This window comes from Solanum stenotomum, chromosome 4 (assembly GCF_019186545.1).
Source record: "Solanum stenotomum isolate F172 chromosome 4, ASM1918654v1, whole genome shotgun sequence".
Classification (NCBI taxonomy): domain Eukaryota; kingdom Viridiplantae; phylum Streptophyta; class Magnoliopsida; order Solanales; family Solanaceae; genus Solanum; species Solanum stenotomum.
In genome coordinates this window covers 20,714,422-20,733,267 of record NC_064285.1, presented here as the reverse complement: position 1 = coordinate 20,733,267, position 18,846 = coordinate 20,714,422, and the positions used below count along the sequence as shown (strand labels likewise).

Sequence of the window (18,846 nt, the reverse complement as noted above, 5' to 3'; positions counted from 1 at the left end):
TGACAATATACTTAAACATAGATAACAAAAGGGCCCACTAGGCTACTTTACAATGAAAAAACTTAAAGTCTAAGAAGCCTCTAAAGTGTATGCATCTGAGAATCTTATAACTTGTCAGGACAGGTTCAAACATACCCATTCTAACATATGTACATACATAGAAAAAAATTGGAAGTATATATACTGGAAGTTCTCATCTACTGGAAATGTTTGATGTCTTGATTACCTGAGCCTGTATTGAAAGAAATCCAGTGCCACAAAAATATGGACATCAGTACATATGACTTCAGGTCGTGCCTTAATGACGAAAGAGATTTTAGTTTTTTCATACCTTACTTTTGGACTTACTATCTTACGTGTTGTCGTCAAAACTCCTTTGCTGAAATCTTTATCTTTAACCTAGCATCATATATCTTAGTATAAGAATCTAATCAAGAATCACAACAAGGCCGACACAATAATAGTTGACGAGCGACAAGCTCAATATATTACTATAGATAACTGATGTATCACCAAATCCTTCTCTTTATCTACTCTCCAAGTGGACTCATGACTTACCTATGAGGTCCATATTACTCCCCAATACTTAATCCATAAATACCCATCCCCTTAATCATAAAAAAATTGGCAAATAACGAACACCATCTCTTGAGCTCTTTGTCAATGACGTTAAATTCCCTTGTAATCTCATTGTTAAACTTGGTAGATAACTATTGCCATCAATGACAATAATTGGAGCTTATATATACAACAACAACATATTATTAATTAATTTAGGCATTTCATCAAACACTTGGCAAGCGACAAGTTTTCAAGATCTGTAAAAATCGTATTTTCTATACCTAGCCTTCCGTTTTATCACAACGAACTTGTTGCCCCAATACAATACAATCAAAGAATCCTTTAATAAATACAACAAACTATACATCCTTCTACATAATCCCTCCTCACCAAGTACATAAATTAGAATGGGTAAAACATGGACTCACAACTTTCTATCACCATCCCGTGAGTCCCACCCATAAATTATATTTAAAACATCTTTGGAATTATATTTATGGAGATATAAGAGGAACCGTACATTTATGACAATTAAAACCACCCTACACTTTGTACTCTTCAAGAACAATACCTTTTGACTCAAGAAAATACTTAGCTAAGTATATATTATGATCTTTGGAGAGGAAGACACTTGATTCTTGAAGAAACCAACTTACCTTAAGCTTGGGAGGATTGAACACGATCAATACTTGAAGAAAACACTTTAAAACAGTCCAAAAACGCTATGGATTTGTTGGGAAAAGATATCCCTAAGTCCTAATAGAAAGTGAACAACTTTGGCCGACTTTCCCAAAAGTATCACGCGTCCCGTAGTGATTCGACAGTGCACATGTCTATCGTAGATTGACCATATCGCTTTACTCCGAAGTTATCCATGAGCGGTTTTTTTAATGGAAATTAGACTCAAATATCTTTCATTTGATAGGTTGTAGGACCTTTAAATTCTTACATATTAGGAGACATTCTTGTTCAAAGTCAGATGATAAACGAGTTCATTTGAAATATTCCTTCACAATGAACCTTTAAACTTTAATCTTAACGTTAATGATTTCTTTGGCCTATACCTTTGGTTTAACACTTCAAATAATGTAATATAAGGGTTACTTGGTATTCTTAATCATTTTCAACAATATTCTCCCGATATCACATTAATGCATCGATGTTTATAAGTCACAAACATATTTTAAGCTATGGGGTATTACATTATCCCCTTGGGATCATTTGTCCTCAAAGTAAGGTTGCACCTTAAGATCATTCAAACTCTTATTTTATAAATGTTTTTGTCAAAGTTTACTTTGTAAAGAGGACTATCCAAAACCTAAGAAGAATACTTATAATATGCTTCACACAACATCACAACATAAATAATATTCAACAGATATCCACGAGGCTCTGTTTGGCCTTATATATTTAACGGAGAGATAGAATACTAAAATTATATGTTTGTATCAAGTATCTGAATATTGAATATATAAATTAAGCAATACTACAAAGTACATATAAAATAGATACTTGAATGAAATGAGTGATGAGTTTAAGAACCTTAAGGAGGATACTGAAATAAGTGGAGATAACTCCCGGTAGTGCCTCTACTCTACTAGTCCTGGCCCTCATGTCATCCTTTGTTTCCCTGGTAGCTTCTTCTACAATCTGACTTCTCAAAAGTACCTTGACCGACTTTATGTCTTTGATCCTCAACTTTCTGACTTGTAGGCCTAATATTGCCACTAGGACTTCTTCAAATGATAACTCTTTTGAGAGTTCAATACTTTCTATGGGAATAACCTGTGTCGGCTTTCACAAGCATTTGCATAACACAGACACATGGAAGACAGGATGTATTGTAGCTAACTCTTGCGGCAAGTACACCTCATAGGCTACCTAGCCAATTCTGTGTATAAATTTGTATGGCCCAACATACCTGGGGATTAACTTGCCTTTCCTCCCAAATCACATAACTCTTTTCATAGGTTATACCTTTAAGAATACTAATCATTAACTTGCAACTCTGACTCTTTGCATCATATGTCTAGATATGATTTTTGTCAGCTTTGAGCAGTGTTCAGTTGCTCTTTTATGAACTTTACTTTTTCAACCTCTTGGTTAATAAGGTCTAGTACTAATATTTGACTTTCACCAACTTCAAACCAATCGATAAGAGATATACATTGTTGCCCATAAAGAGCTCCGAATGGAGCCGTGTTGATGCTACAATGATAGCTATTATTATAGAAAAATTTTATCAAGGGATTATGATCATCCCAATTGCTTTTAAAGTCTAGTACACACACACTCCACATATGTTCGAGCATCTAAATAGTGTGATCGGCTTGGCCGCCTATCTATGGATGAGATATGGTGCTAAGGTTCATATTTGTGCCAATACTCATCTACAATGATCTCTAGAAATGTGCTAGAAATTGGTTACCTATATCTGAAATAATGGATAGTAAACTCATATGCAAGAGAACAACTTTTCTTGTATATGTCTTTGCATACTCTTCAGTTGTGAAGGTGGATTTACCTAGAAAGAAGTGGACTGATTTTTTCAATCAATCAACGATCACCAAAATGGAATTATGTCTCTTTAAAGAAAAAGTAAAACTTGTAATAAATTCTATATTAATAGCCTCCCAATCCATATTGGAATGTCCATAGTCTGAGCTAGGCCATCATGCCTCGGACGTTATGCTTTAACTTGTTGGCAATTGGAGCATTTTGCCACGTACTCCACAATATTTCTCTTTATGTAATTCCACTTATAGACCAACTAATGGTCATGATACATATTTGTGGAGCCTGGATAAATTGATTATCAGGAACAATGTTCTTCATCCATGATTTTCTGCCTCAGTCTTCCTATATCAGGAACACGTAGATTGCATTTGGCTTCTCAAGGTGACATCTCCTGCTAACTCAAATGCAGTAATTTGGTGCTATAGAATTCCTTCACGATAATGCAACAATATAAGATCATCATACTAGTTTTTTTCACCAATGCCACTAATGATGATTCTACAGTATTTTGTAAAACTATGCCTCTATCTTCGAATTCTCAAAGTCGGACTCCTAGGCTTGCTAATCTATGAATATCTTGTACTACTTCCTTTTGTTCAAGTGATAAATGTACTAGGATACCCATAAATATTCGACTAAGAGAATCTGCTACCATGTTAGCTTAGCTTGGGTGGTAGAGAATGTTCATATCATAATCCTTCAACAACTCTAGTCATCTGTTGTACCTTAAATTCAAGTCTTTTTGATTGAAGAGATATTGGAGACTCATATGATCTGTAAATATGTCAACATGTACCCCATACAAATAGTGTCTCCAAGTCTTAAGAGCAAATATCACTGCGGAAAGCTCTAAATCATGAGTGGGGTAGTTTTGTTCATGTTTTTTAAATTGTCGAGAAGCGTATGCTATAATCTGTCCATTCAGCATCAAGACGCATTGTAGGCCAATTCATGAAGTATAACAATAATCTACAAACCCTTCTTTAACCAATACTAGTGCCTTAGTCAATCTATCTTTAAACTCTTGGAATCTTTTTTTCACAAGTGTCGGATCACTGGAACTTGAGTGCTTTCTGCATCAACTTTATCAATAGTGCAGAATTAGGGGAGAATACCTCTATAAATCTTTGGTAGTAGCCAGCTAATACCAAAAAACTACGCACCTCCATCAGAGTAGTAGGCCGAGGCCAACTCTTCACAATCTCAACCTTCTATAAGTGTACTCTAATGCCTTCATCAGAGACCACATGGCCTAGAAAAGCCATAGAGCTCATCCATAACTCACATTTAGAAATTTTGGCATGTAGTGGGTGCTCTCTGAGTGTTTGTAGGACAAATCTTAGATGATTTGTATGTTCTGCAACATCACGTGAGTATATCAAGATTTCATCTATAAATACAATTACATACATATCAAGAAAGGTTTTAGAAACCCTATTCATCATATCCATGAAGGCTGCTGGGACATTTGTTAGTCCAAATGACATTGAAAGGAACTCAAAGTGTCTATATCTCGCCCAAAAGGCTATTTTGGGAATATCTACTTCCTGAATCTCCAGCTGATGATATTCAAATATCAAGTCAAACTTTGAAAATCATTTAGCTCCTTGCAATTGATCAAATAAATTATCTAACCTTGGAAGGTGTATTTTTTCTTTATCGTCTCTTTATTAAGTTGCCTGTAATCTGTACACATCCGCATTGTGCCATCCTTCTTGGATACAAATATTACTGGAGCACCCCAATATGATATGTTGGGGCGAATGACACCTTTGCCAAGTAAATATTTCAACAATTCTGTTAGCTCTTTCAAATCTTTTTATTCCATTATATAAGGAACAATGGATATAGGTTAGGTATTGGTATCTAAGTCGATACCAAAATAAATCTCTCTAATTGGAGGTAGTCCATGTAGTTCATCAAGAAACACACGTGGATATTTATTCATAATAGGTACCTATTGAAGATCCACTACATGTTTCTCAACTTCAAGGTCTCTCACTTAGACACGTTGATATAAACACCCTTTGTCTGTAAGGTTTTGTGCCTTAAGATAGCGAATAAACCTTTATCTAGGTATCATAACATTACCTTTCCACTCTAGGACTATCTTACCCGCTAAATAGAATCGAGCAATGATAGTTGGACAATTAATTATAGCATAACAAGAGGACAACTAATTCATGCCCGTAATAACATCAAAATCAACAATTTCAAGATCTATCAAATTTTCCAATGTGTGATGACAACATATTATTAGTAGGCACCCATAATAGGCCCTTTTAGATATAATGAAATTTCCTTCCGAAGTCGATACTGCAAATGGCTCATGTAATAACTCTAGATATACTCCAAATTTCTTAGCAACGAATGGAGTAACATATGATAAAGTAGCCCCTAGGTCTATCAATGCATATACATTATAAGAGCATAAAATGATATGGTATATGTAACCACATCTACGGATGCTTCTCAATATTGTCGACTTGCTAGTGCATACATATGGTTTGGGCTACTCCACAATCACATCCTTTACCCCTTCCTATACCTGTCCCTACTGGAGAATGAGGTCCACGTGATGAAGAAGGTGTTGATGATGAGGATGCTCTTATAGAGCCAGTATATTATGGCCTATCACCTCTACCCTAAGCTCAAACCATGGGACATTTATATATCTTATAACTCTCAAATACACACCCATAACAAGTGGTAGAGACATATCAACACTCTCCCTAGTGATACCAGCCGCATTGTCTGCAAATAGGTTGAGGTGGTGGTCCTTGACTAGCCTCTGTGATAGCGGGGCCCTAGTACCCTCAAAGTATAACTCTTCCATTGCCTGTGTCTCAATGATTGATCTAGGGCACTAGTTGTTAAGCGGTCTACCGATTGAGCCTATCTGGGTGGACCTCTACTTGAGTAAGCTCTATCTCCTCTTTGAAATATTCCAGTAGTCTCAGGCCTCTTATTTTTTCCCTTTCTCTTTCAGCCCTATGATTTTGTATACGATCTTCTATTTGTTGAGCATGTTTCATAAGTTTTGGAATATCCATATCGCAAAGGGGGAAATAAACAATCAACAAAATCCCCTTTGAACTTATTCTAATCTAAGGGACTCACATCTAGTGCTCTTTCCTCTTTCCATTTGTTAAACCACACTTGAACAACACCCGTAAGAAGACAAGAAACATTCAAGGAGATGGATTGTTTGGTAGACATAGATAGTGGATCCACCTAAGCTAAATGATATGATCCTTACCTTGGCAAGTAGGACAATCTCTTTTCGATGTGGGAAAGACAGCAGAGTCCATGATATAGTTCACATAGTCTATGTCACTTAATGGTAAAATATCACATAAATGAATTGTGTTTTTCAAAGGTTTTATGGAAGTTTTTCTTATGATTTTTGAATGATGCATTAACCTTGTCCCACGATTTATGATTTAGCTTATGAGCTTTAATATGTTTTTACTTTATCTTTAATTTCATGTTTTAAACTCACTATATTGTTACTTTTATGTTTATTTATTTTCCCTATATTCAGTACATTCAAAGTATGGATGCATATTGTGCCTCTATTGTTTCATAATATAGGATCCAACCATCCTCCTCTCGGCCATGGATAGATCAAGATTGCTCAGCTTTATCAGTGCTAGTGGTAAGTCCTCATGGTTCGAGGGTAAGATCACATTTATCAATTTTATTGCTTTGATGTCATTTTCAGTTTTTAGACTATACGTGGTTAAGAGGTTTTTGCTAACCACATCAATGACAGTATAAGGCTTTTGTCAGACACAGTGATGTTCCGTGTATTCTCTGATGTACTCTATTGGTATCTCTTATGTCTTTAAAGAGTTTTGAGACTTATATCTTGTCCTTATGTTGTATTCTCTTTATTTTAGATTCATAGTGTCATGCTTATATCAAGTGTCTTGTTTAGGGTCTATCAGGATCCTATTCACCATGTCACGTCTAGGGTGTACTTTGGATTGTGACAAGGACCCACTTTATATAAGACAACCTCAATTGGAAGTTTTGACATCTTTGTTCAATATGAAATGTTAAATTTAGTGGGATAGCATATCTCATTTGCGTGCATGGGGTTCTGAATGAATCTCGAGCCCTGTCAGAGAATTTTACGCATTCCTAACTCGGGTTGGTGCAGCATCTTTGCTCTTGGCGTTCAAGTGCTAGGTGCCGCATTCGTGCGCTAGGTGCCACGTCGTGGAGGTCTGGGATCATTGCCTTCACATTTGTGAGCCAGGAACCACATTTATAGATACCATTCCCTTTTGGTTATCGCAATCGCAGACCAAGATTCACATTCACGAAGGGTTGAGGCTTTGACCTTTGGCATTCACGAAAGGCTTCCCACGTTAGTGAAGAAGGCTTTGACTGGTCTTTTAATTAAGACTAGTCGTGATTTCACTTTATTTCTCAAACTTCAAAATTTAGTATATCGATCTTCAGACCTTCAAATTTGGTGATTAGTTATATTGCATTAGTATTGTTCGTAGTTGCATATAGGAGTGATTGGGAAATCATTGAGAAAAGGTAATTTCTACCTAGCCAGGGCTGCCCAAGCTCCATTAATGATGATTTTGGTAAATTTTATTGCATATCATTTGCTGCCTTTCGAGCATCAAATTGTGGGTTTGGGACACAAGCTCAGTAAGTCAATTAGGACCTTTTAACACAGTCAATTTCAGATTCCCAATACGAGTCCCACATTATTGTTTTGACTTGATTTTGTTCCCTTTTCGAAACATTGCAATTATAGTGTATTAATGTCTGTATTGACATTGTAAACAATGATTTGATAGCATCGAGGCAATTAGAGTTATTTCAAAGGGGAAAGCTCATGTGTAGTGTATTTTGGAGCACGCATGATCGGCTCTAAGGTAAGTTTTGGTCTACTTTCTTGATTGGGATCTATTAGATAATGTTTAGTATGCATTACATATGATTTAGGATTGTATTTATCAGGTATTAGATTTTCTTCCATTTATTCTACCTTTCGTAATTCCCATTGAAATGTTCAGCTTGTCTTGGCTGGAAGGATCTTAGTTTGGGCTAGTAGACTTACCTTTGGTATAAACTAGCATAAATATACTTCCTAAGATTGATACTTGAGGCCTTAGGCAAGGATTGCGTCTCAAATGCCTTAGAATGTGTTGTATCACCCTTGTAGCTATATGCTGCTCTATGTGGGTCTTGTTTCAATTTGGGTACCTTCTATTAATTCTTTAGACATTAGTGGCTAGTCGTAGTAATAGGTTGGCATTAGTTGTACTTGGTTATAAGCTAGAGCGGTATGTGTGGTAGTATTAGTATCATAATTCTGGTTGTGTGTTTCACTTGATTGAATGTTGGTGATGATGTGAATTCCATTAGATACTCATGGTTCTTGTGTTTTGTGGTACGATCTTGATTCATGCATTAAATTTGCAGAACTGTTTTTGAAAAAGGTTATTTTTGCACTATTACTATTTAAACTGGTTTTAATGGGAGTTATATCATCGGATCATTTAATAAATTTATTTTTGAGATATGTAAGGAGTCAAGGATGTGTTCCTTTTCTACTTTGAAATATTAGAGGCATATATGATGTGCTCAACTTTTTACTTGATTAGACAGTGTTTCGTCGCCCTTTCCTACATTGGTTTTGCTACTTGTTCCTCCAATACCATTATGGAGAAGATCTAGCACCGTGACATGTAGTTATATATTATAGATCCTAGCTTAGGACTAGTCAGTGTATACAGACATCTTGTATTCCCTATGGGTCCCTTTGGTTGTGTAAGTCACTAAATAGGAAGAGGGAGTTGCATAGGTCCTACCTTGATATCGGGACATGGGGTAGGTGTATATACTTGGTTACTAAGGGTTTAGTCGATGCCTATTGCATTACCTGAAGTCATGTTCATTGCCTATTACTAGTATAATTGATTATTGTTTGCTCCATATGGTCTTATGAAGGGTAGTTGGGTTATGTTTGTTCTGTGTACCTTCCGGGCTTACGGGGGTAATTATTATTTGACTATATTCAGGTATTCCTATAATTGTGTTGATTATTGGTTAGGTGTATGTCTTAGACTTGTCTTGTTTTTGGTACTACCTGATTTGGCCGAGTTGGATTGGACTGTAGGCTATTTTGGTGAAGAGTGGTGATTACTGTCAGTACATCTTTGGTTAGTTAACTTATTTAGTATAATTTTGTCGTGAGTTGGTGGTTGGGCTTTCGCCTCTAGGTACTTCTGATCCCTTTACCTCAGTGTCTTAACTTTGTCTATCCTATTCCTTTATCATATTGCATGTACTATCCTATTATATCTCCTGATTATATACTTACTTATTGTTTATATTTGCATTGTCTTTAGAGCTCAGTTGGTGGATGCCTACTCAGTACCTCTTGATGGTACTTATACTACACTTATGCACCATACATATCATAGTATGAGTTCTTGTTGTTGATTTGGATCTCGTGTAGAGCAGCTTTTGTGATTCGGAGACTAGGTGAGCTCCTGACGTTTGGAGTTGCTGTTGTCCATCTTTATTTGCTAGGTTTAGTATTTATGTTACTTTTGGAGAGAATATGTATTTATACTTGTATTTGTAAAAGTCCTGTACTCCTATTTTCACTAGATACTCGATTACTAACTGATTCAAGGTCTTGAGGTGGTCTTGTTGTTTATATTTTTATTAATTTCTCTTTCTTCTCATTGTTATATGCCTCTTGCTTCTTCCTAATTCTCAATCTTCCCCATGATAGCTCGTTGCTTCTAGTTTAGAGCTATGGGTTAGGCTTATCTACTGTTGGGGTGTAATAAGTGCCATCATGACCTAATAAATTGAATCGTGACAAATTGGTATCAGAGCTCTAGGTTGACTGGCATCGTTCGTATTGGAACTAGTGTCTACAGAGTCATGCGAATAGGTGAATAGATGTTTGTATCTTATCTTCGAGAGGCTATAAGGTATTTTTAGGAAATTCTATTTTTGACACCTTATCATGTGCTTTCGCTTCGATTAACCTCTAAAACTGCTTCCTTGAAGTCCACTCTCTCTTAGTTAGATAGCATGAGGTATTTGATAGACGTACACAGAGCATCAACACGTTCTACTAGAGTTTCAACACTTGATCTGGCTAAAAGCCTCAGTTGGGCACATACCTTAAGGTCGGAGACGTTCTTTAGCAGACAGAGAGTCTAGGGGCAGCCCAGGCTCCAACAAGGTCATTAACTACTTTGGCTTCTTGAGGTTCAGTGTTAGGAGTCCCGAGTCTCTTCAAGGGTACACCACAGATGGGTATGGTTCTTGGTGCAGCGGGTGCTTCTCAGGACAGAGTTGGGTTGATTGGTCTCAAACAAGGCTTTTTGTCTGTGTCTCAGTATGTATTGGAATTTCTTGAATGGGTCAGGCTTACCCCGACATTATTCCCTATGAATCGGGGTTTGAATTAGGAATTCGTTAAGGGGTTGTCTTTGCCAATTTGGTTGGCGTCGGAGCAATTGATAGCAGTTGGGCCTAACTTTCCCAAGGTTGTTAGTTATATAAGGTTCGTGAGTAGGCATGCTTTGAGACTTACGGAGATAGTGGTAAGAGGTCTCAGCATGAGTACAACGATAACATAATTTCGATGGATATCAGCTCAGTGAGGGTCATCTTCCTTCTCGTCCTATCAGGCCTATGGCGGTAGCACCTCAAGTTACAGGGGTTCTGAGACATGGTGCCTAGGGCAAACAGAGTTCAGATCAAACTTCTTGGGGGTGCAGTTTTTACCTTCAAGTGTTGGAGCTCATTTTATTCCAATCAGGTTTATTCAACAGGTTGCTCTTGGTGACAGTTCCTATGAGTGTCGCAAGCTAAATGACTTACTTAAATCAATCAAAAGAAGGCAAAAAAGTTTTTTTTTTTTTAACTCTACCTACCTACCTCTTACAAATTAAATAGGAGGGTTACATAATTTTTTGGAGAGATTCTATAAGCATCTTAGAAAGCATTGTCGTCAACTATATAGTTCTTCAAATGATTAATCAATAGAGTACTAACAGGAGATCAATTTGAACAACGAAGTGTTGTTCGATATTCCTGGAAATCAAACATATTTCTATAAGGTTCAAATCATCCTGCACTTTGAAAAATACATCTATTGAAAGTACTCGAATCACGAAAAAGCTTTGGAGAAAACAATTAAGATAAAAATAAAATTATACTCGAAAAGATTCATCATTAAAATTGCTTGTTATTTATTTCATTGCAGTTAATTTTTAATAACCCAAAAATTTCTTCAAAACATTAATACGAGTAGAACAAGAACAAGAACAAGAACAACAACAACAACAATACCAACAGCAATAACAATAACACCACCAACAACAATAACAACACCAACAATAACACCACCACCACCACTAACAACAACAACAACAAGAACAACAACACCAACACCAACACCAACAACAACAACACTAGAAACCAAACAACAGCCACAACAACAACACCAACAAACCCAACAACACCACCACCACCACCACCAACAATAACAACATCAACAACATCATCATCAACAACAACAACAACAATAAAAGCGAAAACAACAACACCACCAACAACACCACCACCACCACCAACAACAACAACAACACCAACACCACCAGCAACACCAACAACAACAACATCAACAATAACAACAACAACAACAACAACAACACCACCACCACCACCAATAACAACAACAGCAACAACAGCAACAACAACAACATCATCAACAACAACAACAACAACAACAATAACAATGGCAACAACAACAACAACTGCAACAACAATAACAGCAACAACAAAAACGACAGTAACAACAACAACGACGATGATGACGACAACAACAACAACAATTGTTTGGTATTTTTAGCCATTTGGCCCTTTTCCGTTAGTTCTTTTATAATATTTAGATATGTATAAATCTTGTTTTAAGTATAGAGTAAGAACTTGAAATTAAATGGTTATCATATTTAAAAAATCTCAATTTTTTAAAACAGACTAGTAAGAAAATAGTTTTTTTTCATCTGTCACACATAGTTGACATAAATTCTTGTTGATTCATTCATTTATTTTGCAACTCCAAATCTTCGTTGCTTTTCAGAATGATGCTTACATACATTATTTGTACATCTTACTTAGCTAGTGTTTGACCCCAAGTTCCCAAATATTCTTCGCAAATAATATTTGGACCAAGTTATTGGTGAAATTATGCCATGTGTTTGGCTCCAAGTTTTCCCAAGAATATTTGACTAGTTCGAAAAATATGATTTATACTTATAAGTTATAAAAATTATTAAAATTACCCATAAATTTGTATTATCTATTTATAGTGAATATATTCCATTAAAAATAGTCTTATAACATAATTGATAACAATCAACAACAATAAAATAACAATATATGCAAGAGCGATACATTAGTCGCATATTCAAACTTGTCATTGATTCAGTTATAATTTTAACTAATAAAAAACAAATTGTTCTTCATCCTCAATTTTGTCACTCAAATTAGAATTCGAACTTTCCCGGAGGAGGTAGTAACATATTATTCCTTTATATAATCTTTCCACATTCTACGAACAATCACTTCCCTACAAGCTTTCATTTCTAGATTAGATGACAGAGAAGATGAAACAATATTGTTACTCTAAGTCGATTGTTCGTCATCTTCATTAGTAACCATATCATCACATTCATGTTCATTGAATATTTCATCACCGTTTTGATTTTCACGCAAAAAATTTATGTAATAAGGCACAAACAACTACTATTTTCACCTGCATGTCTAATTCATAGTTGTTCATGTCTTGCCGTAGTATTCTGAATCTACTTTTACACACACAAAATGTTCTTTAAATTACATTATGCAAAGAGACATGTATATAATTAAATAACTCTTTGCTATGCTTAGGCTCTCTTTCACTTTCCCTGTAGTCCTGCAACTTCCTTTGTTATATAATAGATAGAGATGTTTAATATGGTTGGTGAACATGTTGTTTAATAGATAGAGGAGTAATCTAGTTATTTATTAGTAGTCATATATAGATATGGTAGATAAATATTATGAGTATTTTTTATAAAATATATAAAAGTTTGGGGTAATTTTTGAATTATTTAAAATTTCCAAATACTATTTGTTTTCCCTCCCTAGGAGCTCCCACCCCTTTTTGCTCCCTTGGTGACTTGAACTCGCAACCTTCGGGTTGGAAGTGAGGGGTGCTTACCATCCAAGCAACTCCCTCTCGTCAAATTTCCAAATACTAGAACTTGACCAAAAACTATTTTTTTCTAGTAATTGGAAACTTGAAATTTTTGACAAATATATTTTCCAAGTTATGTAGCCAAACGTCACTGACCAAGTTTTCCCAAGTTTCTCTTTGACCAAGTTTTCCCAAGTTTTATTTGGGGCCAAACGGGTCCTTAGTAATGCAGTGCCATTTCAAGTTTTCAAGCATTTCACTTTTAAATAAAACTAGTTTTCTGACACGTGTGTTGCACGTGATAACCAGTTTAAAAAATATATGTTACGGTAAATAGTATTGCTTATTTAAGCAAAGATATGAATAATAAGCATAGCAAAAAATAATATTGCAGATTCTTTTGTGAATGTTCAATGTTGATCGGCATATATATATCTCTTATTCACGCAAACATATGAAGATGGTCAATGAAAATTTTTATTAGTTAAATGCAATTATGTATATATTTCTTTCAATTTAATGAGGTTCAATCATGTTATTAGTCTTATCTCACTAATATTATCTTGTAGATAATATTTGTTTTGTATTTTTCTTGTCATCTAACCAAATGTGCTTTGCATGTGTATTCTACGTTAAATTGGTTAGATGTCATATGAACATGTGAAGAGAACAACTACATTTTATATATTCACATATTTTCACATTTGTTGTAATTTTTGTTTAAGAAAAAGAACTTGGAACATTTTAAAATAATAAATTTTGAAGTTAGAAGATCTCACTAACTTGATAATACATTTGTGACATATATAATAGCTTAATTTAAATACAAATATCTACCAAAATATAAATATATATTTGCATTAATGAAAATATTTATCTCATAAAAAATTAAACTAATACAAACTTCAACTGACGTTATTACAAGTCATATGAACTTTTCTTCGTCTAAAATAGTGAAATATTAAGAAATAGTAAGTAAGTAAAACAAAAGGGCAATGTTTATATAGTAATAACTATTTTGAACCAAACTTCCTGAGAGTCTAAATCACATAAGTAGCATTGATAAATAAAGTCATTCTTTTGTCTTGAGCATCAAAAACAAATCGTGACAATTTTCTAAATTTTGGAAAATGATATTCAGAAGCATATATCTACATCACAAGAGAAATTGTTAACAAAAACAAATGAATTTAGACTACATCATGTTAACTTCATATATTGGAACATTACATACTAATGTATATATTAAGCAAAAAAAATAATTATTCTATTATCAAAACTATATTGTTTCTGTCAAGTAGTCGAGGTTATGGAATATACCCTCTTAGGATAGAACGACTTACTTCATTAGTATAGTGGTACCTCATATTCCGCTAAACTGCGAACTCACTCAACGACAATAAATCTCACAAAAAATATTTAAATGCAAGAAGAAGAAGAATAGAAGATTAGAAAAAATTGTGGTTGAAAAATGAGAGGAAGTCCCTCTATTTATAGTCAACAAAGGGTAGTATGAACAAATGTTTTTTGTGTCTTATATGAAAAATCATGACCTTTACGAGAAGTCACTACAGTTTGAAAAAGTCACAACTTGTTGAAAAAGTCACAATTCTTTGGAAAATACAACTTATTGAAAAAGTCGCAACTCTTTGGAAAAGTCACAACCCTTTAAAAAAATCATAACTTATCGGAATAGTCACAACTCATCGAAAGAGTCACAATCTAAGTTAGAGATATTATAGTAATTTAACATTCAAGTTAGGAGTTCATGCTTTTTAAGGTAATATAGAAGATTATTATTTTTTATTACTCACTGCGTATTCAATGTTTGTATTAGATCTCCAATCAAATCTAAATTCCGCACTGCATGACTCATTTTGGGGATGATGCTCCCAACAAAATTTTATTCATATCCAAGGCTTGAATCTAAGATCTGTGATTAAGAGTAAGACGGTCCCATCACTTTATGTAAATCGTTGATTGTTTGTTTGTCGACAGAAAGTAATTACTACTACATGAGAACTTCAGATGTTTAGGTCAACAATTTATTTCTCACAAGGTGAAATTCTTCAACAAACAAGTAGATCACAACCATTTGTACATAAATTGCAACAGTTAGTGTAATATGACATTGTACTGATGGTTGAGTCCCTAAATTGTAACATTGTTTTGTTTGAATGAATTTGCTTTCAACGTCATTTACTTGTGGATTTGCGAATAAGAGTCACCTTCTTATCTAGTACGTGCACCACGATAGACTCCACATCTGCAAAATTCAGTTGAAAGCTTAAATGGATCAATATAGGAATTAGGATTATTACTTAGCTTTCAAAAACACTGCTATATTTTTTTCTTAACTTTTTCCCTAATAAAATAGTCGCTCCGTTCTTATTTATATGTCATTCTAAATAAAAATAGATAATCCTTAATATTTGTTTTTTCACAAAATCAATGCATAAATTCTTTCTATTTTACCTTTGAGAGTTGCTCCTTTTATTTATCCAATCTTGACTTGTTACTTGTCCCTTTTCACTTGTCCTTTTTGACAAATCAAGAAAATACAATATTTTTTTTTATCTATAATACCCTCAATTTATTTAAAGAGTTGATGTTTTGAAAAAAAAAATAATATCTTTGATGAGTAAATTGATTTTGGAATTCTATCGATTAATAGGGGAATAATGATAAAATTTACTATATCAATTATTATTTTATTAATTGTGTGTCAAGTAAAAAAATGGACAAGTAATAGGGACGGAGGGAGTATTGGCTTCGAAATCATGAATTTAATCATGTCCATTAGTCAATTTAATTAATTAAAATAAATAAATTATGTTCATTTATTGAAACTTGACTTCAAGAATTTTTATTAAATAAGGATACAATGATAAACTTACATGGGATTTTAAGAGATGTAATTAAATTCAAAATGATGACATATAAATAAAAACGGAGGAAGTATATTTCTATGCACAATTTCAATTTTTTTAAAAATCGAACTTAAACTTTTTTTTCTTTCAATTATCACATTATTTATGATCAAACACATACAAAATGTAGAGATGACTCACCTTCAACATTTGAAATTACACTAGAGACTCTGTTTTGGCAGTTGGCACATCTTAGATCTGCATCTAATACCACTTCCTGGATCTGCATTTCATCACCAAAAGCAATCAACTCAAAGCTTTATAATATGATAATTATGTGACTGTTTAGATTAACAAGTCTATTAATTTACTAATAGCAATATAATCACATATAAGGATTTCATTTTAAAATACACTGCAGAGTATTTACTTAAACTCATTAAAATAGTCAATGTGATTGTAACTGATTTGGTCACCACGGTTGTTAAAAAGGGGAAAAAAACAGGAACTGAGAGACAGATCTATTGGTGACTGAGAATTTTAGTAGCTCAATTGGTTGGCTATCTGCACGACCGATTTTAAAAAAAAAAGATGTATTGGTGACTTACCAGAGGAAGTGCCAAACATTTGGTGGAAGTTTGAGGAAGTGTCAATCTTTTAGGCTTGTTTTGGAGTTTGAGTCTAGAAAGCTCCTTCTTAGCCCAAGAAACCAGAGCCATCAATTGATTTTATCAATGGCAATACCTAACTTAAAGAATTTTGTCAATGGCAAATTATTAAAGTCTGAGATGACAAATTGTTATTAATGAAATGTATAAATTGTTGTTGATAGAGAAATTCCATCTTTTAGAAGCTACCCCTAAATTTAAGCCAGAGCAAGAGTGATAGACATTGCACATATAATCCACCACATGTTTAGAGGACAAAGTGACATTAAATCTTGACAAAGATGCTTACCTCTTGAAAGGGAGCCCCACATGCATTATTTTCCCAATGCTTTTTTAGGCCCTGACATTCATAATTGTTCTTTTGCATTCATTTCTTTGTCAATAATTCTACACATTAAAAGCAACTGTTCAATGAAAATCAGATGTTGGGTTGCTCAATTTTATTTTTTTAAATAATTCGGTGTGTAGTATTTATATTAAAATTTGATTAAATTTAAATTTATGTTGAAAAATTTCACATAAAAAGATAAAACACTTTTTAAGAAAAGGCAAATCCATACCCAAAAAACTCAAACCTAAAACCTCTAATTAAAATTAAAAAATTTTTTACTACTCCACCGTAATCCTTATGGATGGTCATGGGTGAGCTCTAAGTAATGCATCATTAATGAGGATATAACATAAGTACAGAGTTGGTAGATCAACCGACTTTCTTATGGTGCCAAGCGATATACATTCTCTCTCTGTTTTTGTTAGTTTACCATTCTTAAGAATAGAGTATATATTTTTATTTGTTTAGTTTAAAAATCAGAAAATAGTTTATTACTTTTTAATTATTTTTTACATATTGCTTTCTTTATTCCAAAAGAAGTGAATTGGTAATCTTTTTTCATAGATCAAAATTAAAAAAATTGTATAATGTTCAAGAAAGTTATTAGAAATTTCTTTCTTTTTTTGCCCCTTATTAATATTTTCTAGGTGATAATTTTAAGAGAATTAATCGTTCATATTTATAATTTTACTTTGAACTATTTATATTTTCAAGAATAATTTAAAAAAATAACTAAAAGGGCAAAAGCAGTAAGTGATGTTCACTTTATCTCCTAAACTTCTTTTCTTAATGGATATTCATTACATTAACAATTTACTTATTTTCAAATGAAGGAGTATATTATTCATTTCCCAATATTTTCAAATGAATGAAGGGAATATAATCAATATACTCTCTTTGATCTAATTCATATGACATATTTTATTTGTAAAAATTATTATAAGTTGCAATAATTGATAATTTAAAATATTTAAAAGATATATGAAAAATTTAAAGTCAAAAATAGATTTATCTGAATTTCAAAATCCAAAATATATCATATATATTGAGACCGAGGGAGTAATAATTATAAGTGTAATTTCTCTGTGCACCGACAACTAAAAGATATTTACAATTATTTAAAAAAAAATAAATGAAGTAGCTAACTTACTACCACGATCCAAGTTACTCGAAAATGTAATTAAAAAAATTATCTACCCCATAAATGTATATAACTTTAATCCAACTTAAATCCTTAAACTAATACTCCCTCCGTCCACAATTGTTTGGCAGGTATACTAAAAATAGATGTCCAAGATTAATTGTCAATTTAAAAAATCAAGAAATAATTAGTCACTTTTTTCCAATTCTGCCCTTAATGATAGTGTAGTTCAATTGAAAAGTTATGTGGACTTTTGGTATTCTTGGTATAGTAGGGTTATATTAGTCAAATTACACCTTGTATTAAATTTTCCTTGAGAGGTGTGCATGACCTTATCCTGACAAACAATTGTGGATGGTGGGAGTACAAGTAGTCCTAATTGTTTGTTCTGATACCTTGTCTTATAAGATGCTAGGTAACACCCACTTTCTATTATTAAAAAAATCTAGGCTGACCCCAAACTGCTAGGTATATATTGTTTATTAATTAAAGAGAGGTGTCATCATTATTAGGTGCAT

The 18,846-nt window shown here is 33.5% G+C and overlaps 1 protein-coding gene across 2 annotated transcripts in view; it reads right to left on the bottom strand.

Annotated features, from left to right (window-relative positions):
• LOC125861213 (uncharacterized) overlaps window positions 1-17,076 on the bottom strand; it is a 196,212-nt gene extending 179,136 nt beyond the window's left edge. The window contains exons 1-3 of one of the 2 annotated variants that reach the window (XM_049541158.1): window positions 16,797-17,070; window positions 16,390-16,471; window positions 15,487-15,584 (exon numbers count right to left, since the gene is read on the bottom strand). In XM_049541158.1, the coding sequence (XP_049397115.1) occupies window positions 15,514-15,584; window positions 16,390-16,471; window positions 16,797-16,907 (264 nt within the window). In that variant the 5' untranslated portion in view covers window positions 16,908-17,070 and the 3' untranslated portion in view covers window positions 15,487-15,513. Of the gene's footprint in view, window positions 1-15,314; window positions 15,585-16,389; window positions 16,472-16,796 lie in introns of those variants that run through there. The other variant, XM_049541156.1, reaches the window with a different exon arrangement.
• Window positions 17,077-18,846: the final 1,770 nt, after the last annotated feature.